The sequence below is a fragment of the Parus major genome, chromosome 7 (genome assembly GCF_001522545.3).
Source record: "Parus major isolate Abel chromosome 7, Parus_major1.1, whole genome shotgun sequence".
Taxonomy (NCBI): Eukaryota; Metazoa; Chordata; class Aves; order Passeriformes; family Paridae; genus Parus; species Parus major.
The window spans coordinates 37,517,298-37,531,659 of record NC_031776.1 but is presented as its reverse complement, the minus strand read 5'-3'; the positions used below and the strand labels follow the sequence as shown (position 1 = coordinate 37,531,659).

General features: G+C 37.4%; 1 protein-coding gene across 16 annotated transcripts in view; it reads left to right on the top strand.

Annotated features, from left to right (window-relative positions):
• BAZ2B (bromodomain adjacent to zinc finger domain 2B) overlaps positions 1 to 14,362 on the top strand; it is a 113,425-nt gene that overhangs the window by 55,828 nt on the left and 43,235 nt on the right. For 14 of the 16 annotated variants that reach the window (XM_015634144.2, XM_019007357.2, XM_015634143.2 and 11 more), the window contains exons 3-8: positions 4,808 to 4,969; positions 5,348 to 5,541; positions 8,303 to 8,512; positions 9,210 to 9,608; positions 11,807 to 12,407; positions 13,572 to 13,865. In XM_015634144.2, the coding sequence (XP_015489630.1) occupies positions 4,808 to 4,969; positions 5,348 to 5,541; positions 8,303 to 8,512; positions 9,210 to 9,608; positions 11,807 to 12,407; positions 13,572 to 13,865 (1,860 nt within the window). The remainder of the gene's footprint in view (positions 1 to 4,807; positions 4,970 to 5,347; positions 5,542 to 8,302; positions 8,513 to 9,209; positions 9,609 to 11,806; positions 12,408 to 13,571; positions 13,866 to 14,362) is intronic. The other 2 variants (XM_015634134.2, XM_015634145.2) reach the window with 2 other exon arrangements.

The following is a 14,362-nucleotide window of genomic DNA, read 5'->3' as shown; positions in this document are numbered from 1 at the left end:
ACTTGATTGCATACTCTGAGGTCAGGTGCCTGTGATATGTGTTAAGTTAGGACTGGTAGTCTTTAAGCTTTGCCAGGGACATAAAAGTGCAAGTAAATTATTTTGGCATATTCCCAGGTCAAAAAGACAAAGCACCTGTGTGAAATATATCACATACTGTTAGTTTAATTGGTTAATTTGCACTAGTTCCTGAATAATTAAAGCATTCTAATCAAGTAAACAGATATTTTATTTGCTTTCTTCTTATTCACCCATTGCTGAAAATAAGAAGGTGCATTGGAAAAGTAAATTGCCTCTGGAAGGAGGTTTACATTCACCCTCATGAGAATCTTAGCAACTTTGGAAGAATATAAATCAGCACTTTTTCTCTAAATAAAACCATAATTCAGTGTTTTGTCTTTATGAAAAGCAGTAATACTAGTGTGTGAAACCATTCTAAGCTGAACATTCTAATCTGTGTTGATGTTATCAGATCTGGAAGGTCCTTAATTTTTAATTTTTAAAAAATGGGAAGTTCATTAACTTTTTGTAAAATAACAAAACACAACAGTTTTATTTCTCAGACCAGAAGCTGTTTTTGTCAAAGCAAAAAAATCTTCTTTCGGAGTTCCCTATTTCTCCCTAATGAGTTCCAAAACAGTGTGAGAATTGTGTACATAAATGGAAGTCGTGATTTTAAAGCAGTAACTAAAAAAAATTACTTATTTCTTGCTGTGAGATATGGATTAGAACAAGAGCAAAACAAGCTTAAAACTTAAAAGGAATAAAGAAGGTTTATTAACAAAACTACAAGAATAAAAACACCAGAATAAACTTCCAGAAAACCCTTTTATCCCCTACTACTTAACCATTCTCTTGTACACCTGACTACATAGAGACAAAAAACTTTGGAACTTTGGTGTTTAAAACAGTCCCAGTTCCTGCTACAGTCTTTTCATCAGTCTTTGTAGAGAAACAGAAGTCGTCTTCTGCTAATCTATGGAGTTTCTCATAAGAAAACTATTTCTGTTATAGCTTTCTATTTTTCTGACGCCAGCTGTCCGGAAATCTGCCATCAGTTCACTCCTCCCATTTCACATCATTCTGAGGTGTGTTATGGGTCAATGAGTCTAGGGATGGCTTTTTAAGGATGAGTTATTCAAAGGCAAAAGTCCTTTTCATCTGTCTCTGTAAGCTTCACTGGAAAACAGTTTGCTCATTGCCCCCAAGGCTTCAAATCTTCGCTTCACTCTGTTCCAGCACTTCACTGTATCACAATTATTCTAGTTTTTGCTCAAAATCCACACTTTGAACACTCTATTCTTCCCAATATACTCTGTCATGAATTAAAGGAGCCTTTTCAAAACACTATTGTCTATCTCTATAGCTTTAACAGAAAAATATTTCTGCTGATAAAGCATCTCCTTATTCTCTCTTCCCCATCTAAAACTTAACTCTTTTCCTCACTGTTTTTGGTGGTTTTATGATGTCTTCTTCATGCTGATTGTCTCTCTCTCTGTCTCTCTGGGAAAAAGGAGTAATCTGTACGTTTTATCCAGGTAGTAAAAGAATTAAAGTCTTAGAAAAACTGCAAGGGTTCATGGTGTCAGGTTTCAGTCCAGCAGCAGAAACTGCAAACCCAGCCAGGCCGGCCGGCTCCATTTCTCCCCCCCCGCCCTCTGCGGCCTTGTCCGGCCTGGAGGGGGGGAGGAGGCCGAGACAGAGCCTGTTACCTCGTCAGGAGCCAGAAACCAAAGAGAACAAGAGAGCCCTGGCTTTACACCTTAAGGAGGTGTTCACAAGTTGATCTCACTTTTCAATGGTTAAAACTGCTGTCCGTTCTTAGAAATGATTGATAATTGGTCAGGAGGAAAGACTCCCATCAGCCACCAGCAGCTTCAACTTCCTTAGCTCTCAAAAACCATCTTAAAGGTAAAGGCACCCCATGACAATGCACAGAGTAATTCTGTGTTACTAAGAGACCAGCATTGTTGAAATGTATGTTGCCCTTTGGAATAATACTTTCAATCACTTATCTGTGCAGTGGTTAGTAGAATTTCAAAAGTTGTTCTCAAAAATATTTAATCTATTTGAAAGTAAGCCATTAATGTGAAGGAGTGAGATTTAATATGAAATTCAGCTATGTGGAGCATGTTTAAGGTAAGTTAGTAACTTGAAGAGTGAACACTAAAATAGGAAAATTAATTGCTGTTAGTATTTTCATCAGATAAGAATGAGGGGAAATGTCATTACAGTTTGGTTTAGTATCACAAGACTTTTGCCATTTTTTGTTGGTGTTTTATTTCTTCCACGTGTTTAAATGTGTATTTTAAAATGGGTGGCTTCTGTTTCTTAGATACATTAGGTAGTGGCTTAGCACACTTAGTTTGTCTTTTTTCAAAGCCATAATAGAATGTAGTATAGCGTACAGTTAGCTGCACTTTTTGTATGATGAAGAAAGTTGATGAACAATCTCAAAGGTTCTTTTAACCTGTCAGGTCTTCAAAGTATGAAACTGCAATGCAATGTTGCTCATCGGCATGATTAAGAATCACCGCTATGGTCTGTGAGAGGGAAGCATTGTGGAGGAAGATACATAAATGCGGTTTGGGTTGGTTATGATTGTTTTTTGGGTCTTCCCTGTGATAATTTACAAAGTGATGTTAAAGCCATTTAAATGAAAATCAGCAAATATAGACCTGAAACACAGTGCTTTTAAACGCATGTCAGAAGTTTAGTGAAGTACACTACACATCACCTGCAGTACTTAGCATCAAGGAAGTGCAAATTCCTTCTTGTCTTGGAGGAAGTTAAAAAAAGCCACCTGAACCAGGAATCTGAAATCAATACAAGGAATTTCCCTGCACCGTGTACGTTCTATTCCTGTTACGTTGCCTTGTAGTTGCTAATAAATGAAAAGTCCTAGTGAATGCCCTTGCATTCCTAACACCTAATAGGATGAGTTACTGCAGTCAGGAGTTCATTCCAGAATTATTTCTTATATACACAAACATAGTAAAAATGTATAAAACGTGTGGAGGGAGAACTGGGAATTACAATGGTTTGCGTGTAGAAGTCCATGAGAAGCATGGTCAGTGTGCTGAGGCCATTGTTGATGATGGGAGTCTCCTGGAAAACAGGGTATGTTTGGTCTTTCACATGCTTTTCTTTTTGACATGATGCTCTTTGTATTAGAGGATGACACAAATGAATTTAATGTTCTTTGATGTCAGTCTTTTCCTGGTCTTTCTGTCCATTAAGGACGACATAGTTCTTCTGGATATGTGTGCTTTTACAGTCTCATAATTCCATTATTTGTCTTCCACACTTGTGTTCAGGCTATCTCTAAAGCTGAAGTTTAGTTCTGAAACTCCTGTGAGATTTCCTGTACCAGGATTATGGAATTTTTAGGCCTTTGATTTTTGTCTGTCATCTTTGCTATTATATATTCTTACCTTGTCATACCCTATGAATACATGCTGACTTGTTGTATGCCTGCTCTCTTCTGTGCTACCCTTCCCCAACCTTCCAGGTGTGTAGCGGCTCAAATAACTTCCCTATTTACTTTTTTCTGGTCACTTCCCCTGTTCATTTTCCTTTTCACATATTCTTTTCACATATTCATAATTCTGTATTAGCTTCAGTCTCCTTATTGTTTAAGGTAAGCACAACTCCGGCTATGCTTACTTTTTACCTGTAATTTTTACAGTCTGGTTCATTTTGCTTTAGTGCTCCTACTGTGAGACCACATTGCCACTCACTTTTCTCCTGCCCCTCACCACCACCCCTTGCCCTTGAAGAGGGCTGGAGAGGAAAATTGGAGGCACAAAAGGCAGAGGTCACAGGTCACGATAAGAACAGTTTCCTGGAAACAGAGATGAGATAAGAAAACAAATATTAATGGCAGCAGTACTGACAGAGCATATAAGAAACAAACTAAATAGAACCCCCCCCCACCCTTCCTGGCAATAGATAGTTCCTGACCTCTGCTGTGGTGTGCCAGCTGGGAAGAGAGCCCTTCTCCCTGGATGAGAGAGTTCCTTTTCCCTGCTAATGGTGTGAGATTTATTTGAGTAGCTTTTGGGTCCTGGCCTCCCAACTACTCCGAAAATTAACCCTGTCCTGGCTGGAACCAGGACAGCTCTTCATCATGTCTCATCTTCATCTTGTCTGCCGTCCTCCCAGTCTGAGAGATGGCATTAGTCATACTGAGGTTAGAAGACAGAATTGCCAGTTGAAACTCGGGCATTTGAATAGGGTTGTTACAGGGAAAAAAAAAAAATATAGAGGCTGCTTTTTTTGCAATGCAGTGTCAAACTCAAGGATAGAAACCTTTAGTAGCAGCTGTAGAGTTACCACTAGGTAGCGAGCAGTTCCTCTATTTAACAAGTCTTTTCATGAGGAACAGCTTCAGATGTGGTTTGTGGTGGAGGCCTGGGAGTATTGCAAGACTCAGATTGCAGAGGTGACTGAAGGTGTTGTGTTACTTCATAGTTCTGATGTAGGAAGAGTGCTGAGATAATAATAAATGTTAAAGAGTGATCTGTGAATACTGGTTCAGTTTATGAGACTTAGAGTTTCATTTTGGGGTGACCATTGTCATATAGCTTTCTATTAAGTATTAATTTTCAGAATCCATTTAAATAAAACTGCATTGCAATCTTCATCAGAATGGTTTTAATGACTTAAGACAAGAGTTGCTGCAGGAAATGCGTGTCATTGAAAAGTTCCTAAATGCTCAGGGTTACGCACAGCAGTGGGTTTACTGAAATACTTAAATATATTACTAGAACACCTGAAGTTTGTTTTTATTTCCTTTGCGGTTCAGAATGGTGGCGAACAGCAGACACACACTCTCGTCCTGGGACAGCTTTTTTCCCACCACTCTTGGGAATTCCCACATTGTTTGCTCCTCCTGCACAGAATCATGATTCTGCTTCATTCCACTCAAGAACTACAGGAAAAAGTAGTCGGAGCAATACAGACAAAGGTAATGGCTGAAATTGTCTGGAAATAATCATATTGAATTCTGCACATGCAGAAAGATGTGGAATTTGAGCTTCACTTTTGTCATTCTTCCCATTCCTAAACAGTTCTATAAAAATTGATTCTGTTAGGTAAGGATGATAAGTACCAATTATGTGTTTGGCCTTTAAATCATGGGTGCTTTGTACGATGAAACTAAAATAACTCCAAATCAGAGTGACACTTTGGTGACAAATTTTAGTATATGTGACAGGTAACTTGTAAGTAGTTTAGGACCTTGTTACATGTCTATGGAATGTTAGTGTGGTTGGGGCATCTCAGAGAAATTACCTGTTACTCCAGATTTATTTTAAATGTCACTTTGTAAATCTGTCATCTTTAGGAATAAATGGATCACTGAATGGCAGCAGTACCACTGCGGTCTCAGTTCTCAGCACATCTGTGCTCTCCACTGGCATTGCAACATCAGCTGGACCAGTGAAAACTGTAACCTCAGGAGCTGGAGGACGTAAATACAACCAGGAGCAGAGCAAAGTTCAGCTTTTGGACACCAGGACTGACAAAATCAAAGATAAGGTAAATACCAGAAAGAAATCGAAGATTGAAACAAAAAATTTGACATGATAAGTGTTCGGCACACAGGAGCATTTTGCAGTATTCTTTCTGAGTACCAAATATTTTGAGTTCTTCTGATTTATTAGAGTGAGAACTGTACCCTTGCCTCTGTAGGGATTTTTTATGTGTAATGGCTTTTGAAATTTTTTTAATTGGGTATTTTTTGACATACTTGTGAACCAGAAGTTACTAGTACTGCTAATTTCACTGGTTAGTAAGTTAATAGCTGTGTCCAACACCTTGTTTTAATTAATCTAATTTTTTTTAAAATGTATTTTTAACAGCAGTATTTGATATTTTATATTACAGTACATATACACACACAGATATTGGAATTAAAATTATAACATCATAGATTATTTCTGTGAATTTAATTAGGTTTTCTTGTATCTTACAAAAACAAAAAAAAATTTTTAGACATAAAAAATGCTTTTCTGAAAGAAATTTCCTATTTATCAGAAGAAAGAACTATTATTAACTGCTGCTTTTCAGCAATAATCTTAGCCATCTAATATGAAAGACCTGAGTAGTCTCAGTAAGTTAGTAAACCTTATGTACTGACCTAAGCACTCTTAAGCACTTTTAAGCTACTCTGGGAATCAAAACTATTTAAACAAAACAAAAAAAAAGAAAATGGTGTACTGGGATGATGATTACTGTCAGAATAGAAGCTAAGGGAGTAATTCTCTACTGATAGCCATCTGGGCTAAAATCTTTTTCTTTTGTTCTATATACCTATGTGTTTTTTGTTTTCTGAGTGAATTGGGCCTCTTGCTTTCTTTCTGTTACTGAACTACATTCAGCTACCAAGTCTGAATGTTTGAAGGTTAGAGGTTGGCATTTTCAAAGGACAGCTGGTGCTTGATATATCTGCATAAAAATAGGGGTTAGCACTGAAATGGTTACTTATAATTGTGTAGTGATATACAGTGTTTAATATATGGACAATAGGGAAATTATTAAGAATATTTTCCCTCAAAACATTCTTTGTGTTCCAACAGTTAACAGCTTTTGAAAGTATTAAGCTAGTTAAAGGTATTTGGGAAATCTTTGATTTTTTTCAGACTTAAATACTAAAAATGGCTCTTTCTGAAATTCTGCTTTTATCTTGGGTATATCCATACAAAATTTATCTTTCTCTGTTGCAGAGGTAAAGCTTTTTCTGGATGGTGTTTCTGTATTTTTGACTACTACTACAGTTAGGCAGAGTACCAAATAAATTTCACTTTTAATATCTCTGAATACCTTCCCAAAATTTAGGTTTTGGGTCTTTGCTTTATTCAGAAAATTTTACCTCTTTTTGCCCATTGTGTGTTTGTTTGTATTTCTGGTTGGTTTTTTGTTTGGGTGGTTTGTTGTTTTGGTTTCAGGCCTCCCCCCCACCTTCAAATTTCTACCAGGACATTTGTCAGCATTGTTACCTTTCATCTTTAAATGTAAATTTGGTACTGTTGATAGATTTCTTGATTCAGGCACTGATTTCAAACTCCAGTTTTACTTGACTAAATGCTGAGCCTCTGTAAAAGGATGGACTCAGGGTGCAAGTACCTTTCTTAAGAATATTGTGTCCTGTATCTTAACTTTTAAGTCTTCTGTCTCATGCAGATAAATGTCATGTTGTCTGTTTCCTAAGTTCCTGTAGTAAACTTTCTAAGATTGATATGGAGTTTGTTGTTCCTAATCGTACTTGATATGCTGATGTTTATAACTTTTTTTAATGTAAAACTTTTTATGAGGTAATTGGTATTTGTCAGTGTAATGATTTTAACAACCTTTTGTACCAAAACACAGCAATTACTCTAAATGAGAACTCCAACATGAGGATGATTATGATTATTGAAGCTGGCCTTTGTACAAGTGATTTTGAGCTTTTAAATTTCGAAGTGTAACACTTGCCTCTTCTTAAAAACATGTCTTATTTTAAAACCTTTTAATGTACTTTTCTAAAGGTTCTTTTCTTTAGGGTTTTGGGTTTTTTTGTATTCAACTTCTGATTTCTTCAGTCATCTCCTTAGTTTTAATTTCTTCTTGAGGATGGTATCTAAAAAATTATTAAAATATTCATTTAGTTTTAGAAAAAAAAGAAAAAGGCCAAGCTGATATCAAACTGTTTTTACAGTTGATGAAAATCTAGAGAGTTTAGTTCAATATAATGTAGTTGTCAGTATGTCAGAAGATTCTTCGTCCATTTCTCAGAAGAAAATCCCAGAAGCAATTTGATGAACATAATATTTTCAGTCCTCAAAACTGTATATTACTGTTGTAAAAACTGTATATTACTGTAAAACTGTACATTACTGTACAATATGAGCTGTACAACTGTACAGCTCATACTGTGAAAGTGGTTAATTGAATGTGTCATTGACACTTTGCTAACCCTAATATTGTTCTTTCTGTGCTAATTTGCAGTACAAGTTTTGGGTATAAATTTTTTGGGAATTGGCACATTCTGTGGAGGTTTATGACACCCAAATTCTAGGTCACTGTTCTAGGCCTAAATTTGGCATTTTGCTTTGTGATGTAGTGATGTCAGCAGTGGTCAGAAAAAGACTTCAGTGGAATTTGTGACCAGTTTTTAATTTTCATCATCTTGTGAATCACTTTCTCTTCAAGCATTTACCCTACAGTCTTACTCTTCTTTGTTTCAAAGATTATGTGTAATAATAAGATCATATAACAGATTAAAACTGAAACATTAACAGAGAATTCATCTTCCTGGTAGAAGCCCAGAAAAAAAGCAGTGGAAAGCTCTAGTAACAGTGACAGTGATTCAGGCTCCTCTTCAGACACCTCAAGTGAAGGTGTAAGTAGTAGTGACTCTGATGACCTAGAGGATGAAGAGGAGGAGGAGGAGGAGGACCAGAGTGCTGAAGAGAGTGAAGATGATGAATCTGATTCCGAAAGTGAAGCACATCACAAGAGCAAGAACAAGGTATAACACCTCACTCTGCTGCCCACTGTCTTGTTGCTGCAAGCTGTTTGTGACAAGTTGAGCTACTCATGTCTGTGAGCAAATAGCCAACAATTATTTAACTGCACATTAAAAAAAAAGCTAAGAATAGTCTTTTTTAGGTTTGCTCCAAGGTTTTCTGTTGGAGGGGTTTCTGGGAGGGCTTTTTGTTTGCATTCATGTCTGTGTATTGCTGTTCTGCTGTGCATTGTTCTGTTATAGGCTAGGAGTTGACAGTTGGTAGAGCGTTATTTTTTTGGTTATAAAGTAGGAAATACAAAGAAATCAACTACTGTGCGTAGGTAGTGAATTGAAAATATATCATTGTGGCTATTGCTTGGCAGTTGCTTTTTCCTAGCAGAATGGCTACTTTTCCCTTGTAATAGAATATCAAGATTGGAATCTTTATCCTGTTAGGTTTACAGTCACAAATACATTTAAGAACAACCATGGTTTAATACTCCCTCTCTAGTAAACATTGTTGTCACATGCTGAAACTATCTGGGGGAAAAGATCCAAAAATGAACAATACATATATTGCAAGACTGATTTAAAATTATTATTGTTCATTCTCTGCCAAGACTAGTGTAATTGTTTCATGGAGACTGATCATATGTTCAGTCTTTTTAAAAGGATCTTTAACTTACATAATGAACAGTCAAAAATAAATATTTTGCAGGTGCTGATGCATAGTGGTGTAACAGATACAAAAACCGATGGACAGAAATCACAGGAAAAGACTCAAGATAAAAGAACACACCAGCAGATACCTCTTGTTTCTGATTCCCAGACTCACTCATCATTCCAGTCCCAGCAGAAGCAGCCTCAGGTTTTGTCACAGCAGCTTCCGTTTATTTTTCCAAGCTCTCAGGCAAAGGAGGAATCTGTGAACAAACACACAAGTGTAATACAGTCTACGGGATTGGTTCCTAATGTGAAACCTTTGTCTTTGGTACATGAAGCCAAAAAAGAGACCTATTTAAAACTCCTAGTTCCTTCCCCTGATCTACTCAAAGCAGGGAATAAAAATACCTCTGAAGAATCTATCACTTTGACCAGCGATGTTAGAGCTAAACGGGTGAGTGAAGTTTTGGATTATTTGTAACCTGTGTCATCTGTTTAAAAAGATGTAACATTGTGCCATCAAGCTCTTTTAAATAATAGTGTATTAAAATTACAAGTGTGTATATATATATATATATATATATTTATAATCATGGGAGTTTGTGTTTTTAGGGTTGATCTGGATTTCTGAATGGTGTAAATTAACTAGATTGTGTGGGTCATGCACGTCTTAAGGACAACGTGCACCTGAAATCAATATCAAAATAAGAAAAGTACTCATGGGAACACTGGATATTTTTCCTGTGCTTCTAGGTTCAGTCAAAATGCTGATTTAATACTGCACGTATCTGCTATTTAAGCATGGCTTCACTTTCTTTCAAGTTGGATATTTCAAGTCAAAGTAATGGAAATCTCCTATTTTAACCAAGTTTTTAAAGAAAGAAGCTGAAAGCCATTTTTTAAAAAAAAATGCTCAATGTAACGTTGAGTTTTGTTTGCTCTTTAAAGACAGGTGCTTATGCCCTGATAGCTGTTAAAGCTCAGTATAGCCATTTCAGTAGTTTTCTAGAATCAAGGAATGGCCTGGGTTGGAAGGAACCCTTAAAGCTCTGCCCCATCCCAGCCCTGCCATGGCAGGGACAGCTCCCACTGTCCCAGGAGCTCCAGCCCCAGTGTCCAGCCTGGCCTGGGACACTCACAGGGATCCAGGGGCAGCCCCAGCTGCTCTGGGCACCTGTGACAGGCACTGCCCACCCTACCTCAATTTATCTTCCTTTTTACTGGTCAGGACTTTACAATAAATTGATATGTCTGTCTTAACAGTTCTGCAGCTTCAAAAATTTTTGGATCTTCAGTTTATTTGTTTTGTTAGCAGTGATGAAGGTGACTGTTGGTTAATCTTCTATTCAATGAGATTTGAATGAGGGTTACAAGAGAATAAAATTATTATTATGATTTAAAATTATTTTTATTATTTTATTATTATTTATAATAATTGTAAATATTGTTATGATTTTATTTTTTCATATTTTGTTTTAAACTAAGTAGTATTTGGAAGTAGTAAACTCAGTTCTGATTCACAGCTAACTCACAAGCCCTTAGCAAGGTCTGAAAAATATTTAATTTTTATTGCTTGCCTAGAAGATAAAAGCTGTTTTTGCTTTCAAATTTCCTGTTACTTGGTAAAAATCAAATAAGCTCGTCACTCTACCAGGAGTAGCTAAGTAAATTATAATTATGAGAACATACATCTTTGCTACTGAAAGAGGCTTCTGCTTTCAAATTTAGGTTACGAGTCTTTAGCTGGTGATATATCACACATTTAGTAGTTAGATTTCTCTAAAACTTTTACTGGAGGTATGCACTGTCTGAATATTGATTTTGGAGCTCTTCATAATTTCGTATTCAGTTTTAAATGTTAGTAACTTCCAGGAATGTATGGTATTTGACTTAATTTTAAAAAAAATTATTTTAAACTGTACCATCTTTATCCATTTAATTATGTTTTCTACTGAAGACGATGTGGGTTTTTTTCCTTTGGAAGTCTTTAGACTAAAGACACTCTAAGCTTTACATGCATTTCTGAGCTATTACTAACTTTTATGTGAAAAATTTCAAGTACTACTCTTCCAGTTAAACAGTTAACATATCACAGCATTTCTCAGTATACTTTTCTCTCATTTGTTAAAATAAAATTTTTCTACACCAAGAGTCCTCTCTTGGGTTTCTAGTATCATGGCCATTAGTGTGTTGTATTTACCTTGTGCTTTAAAGTGAACAAGTTATTAAAAGTAGCTGTACATTCACTAGTGGGATTTTTATATGCTGAATTAAGTAATAAGAAGAGGTTTTTCTGTACACAAGAGTAGTAAGTATCTTTCTAAAAAGGGCTTCTTTCAGAATGATTAATACCTTTATGAAAGTCTCTGTCTAGAGCATTGTAGCAGGTGAGAAAGCTTCCCTACATAGTTTGAATCAACTTCATCTTGAGTTCAATTTGTCTTTCCCTGTTCATTTACAGTGAAAAAAATCATGCAAGACTTGTGTAACTAGTAGTTTCTCATCTCATCTGTTGTACCTAGTACCTGCTTTTGACTTTCTAAAAATGGCTTAGCAGATGTTTAAAATTTCCTAGAGCTTACTTGCCTGAATATCAAAGAAAGCCAAACAAACACCTCCACATTTTATTCCTCTGTCTTCTTATTTCTTTAGGAACAATATAAACAGACATTCCCAGCAGCACAGCTAAAGAAACAGGAATCATCTAAGAGCCTGAAGAAGGTTATTACAACTTTGTCAAGCTCCAAACCAACATCTAGTTCACCAGCTCATCAAAAACTCACATCCTTGGAAAACAACCATTCTAACCCATTCCTGACAAATGCACTTTTAGGTAATCACCAACCCAATGGAGTTATTCAGAGCGTCATCCAGGAGGCTCCTCTTGCACTCACCACGAAACCCAAACCCCAGACCAAGATCAATGAAAGCGTAGCCATTTCTAGTAGTGCCCCCTTTTCTTTGCCAATAAACTTGAGTGCATGTGGGAAAAAGACAACTGGTAACCGGACAGCTGTTATGCCCTCTACCTCTCCTGTGTTACCTGGTTCAGGAAAGGACAAAGCAGTCAGCAATAATGCAGTAAAACCACAACACCGCCTTCATTCTGCAAAACTGGTGGTGGAGCAGTTCAGAGGGGTAGACTCAGATGCCCCCAGCAGTAAAGACTCTGACGACTCAAATGATGATGACGACGATGATGAAGATGAAGATGAGGACGATGAAGAAGATGATTCTGATGATAGCCAATCAGGTGGTTTAATCTTTTTAATAGGAAAAGCAGAAACTTAATTTTTTGCATTTTGAAAACATGCATTTCCCACCATATTTTACAATAGGTGCAGGAGATACTGGGCCAGCGAGGCAGACATGGTGCCCTACACATATCCTTGGAATTAGCACTTGTCTCCATTCTCCATTTTGTCATGTCAAAAAAACACGTTTGGGGTGTTCTGAAACTTGGTCAGCTGTCCTGGTAATGTGGCTCCTTAGCCTTTTGGAAAGGCTGTCAGAGACCTCCCTTCCACATTAGTCACCCAGCCTGTAGCTTGATGTAACAAAGTGCTCAGGAAGGGATTGACATTAAAGCTGATTGATGGTAAATGATTCTGGCAGACAGAGACCAGCTGCAAAACAGATTTCCTAAACAGAGAGGGACTACACAAGGGCCTTCAAATTGTCAAGAGTGGCAAGAAAAGTGTATTTCTGTGCCTCATGCAGGAGCACAGTAGCCAATGAGCAAGTAATTGGACAGTTTTAAAGGCTGCAGAACAGGCTATGCAATTTGGAATGATAAGGCCTGTTTTAAAGAGTTGACTGTATTCACAGTCACTGCTTTGTCCCATGTCCTGGTATCTCTTGTGTCTGGCCTCCACTTTCATCATTCTGTTCCCCCTCTCATCCACACACCCTGTGCTAGTCTTTTTCTCAGGCTGTATCTCACCTTTAGTTCCTTACCCTGGCTGTCCTCAATTCTTACTCTTCCTTTGCCCAAATTGCAATACTTTAGATTCTGACACCTTTCAGCCCGTGTCCAGTTCAGTTTTCTTCCTCTTCATTATGGATTTCACACCTGTGAAATGCCCTTCCTGGGATAATGCCCAGCTGCTTCTGGGCTAATGGGATGATTTAGCTGTAGTTCCTTCTGGAGTAAACAGTCTTGAAATACTCCAGCTTTTGTCACTCATCTCTTCCCAATCAAAAGAGCAGTGTGTTACCATGCAGAATTACTTAATGCTGTCATATTTGTAGTAATTTTAAAGTTCAGGTAATTAATTAGAACCTCCTATTTATACTTGAGATGTTATTAAAAAAGCATATATAAGAGGAAATATTTTGTAAGTGTCAGAGCTTTAATGTATGTGCCAGTACAGTTTCCAAGTCATAATGTGCCTTTTGCCACACTTTCTTTAAACAGAGTCTGACAGTAATTCTGAGTCAGATACAGAAGGGTCTGAGGAGGAAGATGAAGATGATAAAGACCAAGATGAATCGGATACCGACACTGAGGGAGAAAAAACCCCACTGAAACTGAATAAAACTTCATCCTCTGTGAAGAGCTCATCCATTGGTCTTACAGCTCATTCCACCCCACTTAATCTCCAAGTAGCAAAGACGTCGAGCTCGGCATCAGCTGCGTTGTGTCCTGAGTCCCAGCCTGCAGTGTTCCTCGGGACAGGAGCCTCCACCCTCACACCAAGTACACACTGTGGTATCTCACTGTCTTCTGTTGTACTATCATGTGATAGCTAAGATCCATGTGTTGCAAAAGTAGTTTCAAAAATAGTCCAGGTGTTGGTATGATGTTCAAGATTTTTATCCTAAGAGCAGTGATTCATTGAACAGCCATCCCAGGGATGTGGCAGAGTCCCCCTCACTTGAGATTTTCAGATGTCAGTCGGTCAGGGTGTGAGGTAATCTTGGCAAAGCATCCTTTCCCAAGGAAAGCTGGACTGGGTGTCTTTTGACGTCCCTTCTGATATTGGCTGTTGGGTGAATCTGTGATCTTTTCACGGGTGATTGCAGCAGTCATGAAGATCCGTCAGCCAAATTGCAAGTTCTTCAGACTAGAATATTACCCTTAGGCACAGGATACTTTAACTCATGCAATGATTTGAGAGAAGATAGAATTAAATATCCAGAGTTGGTATTTATTATATTAAACTCTTAATTATTAAGTCTTTGGAAGTCTCCATTTTATTCTAAACT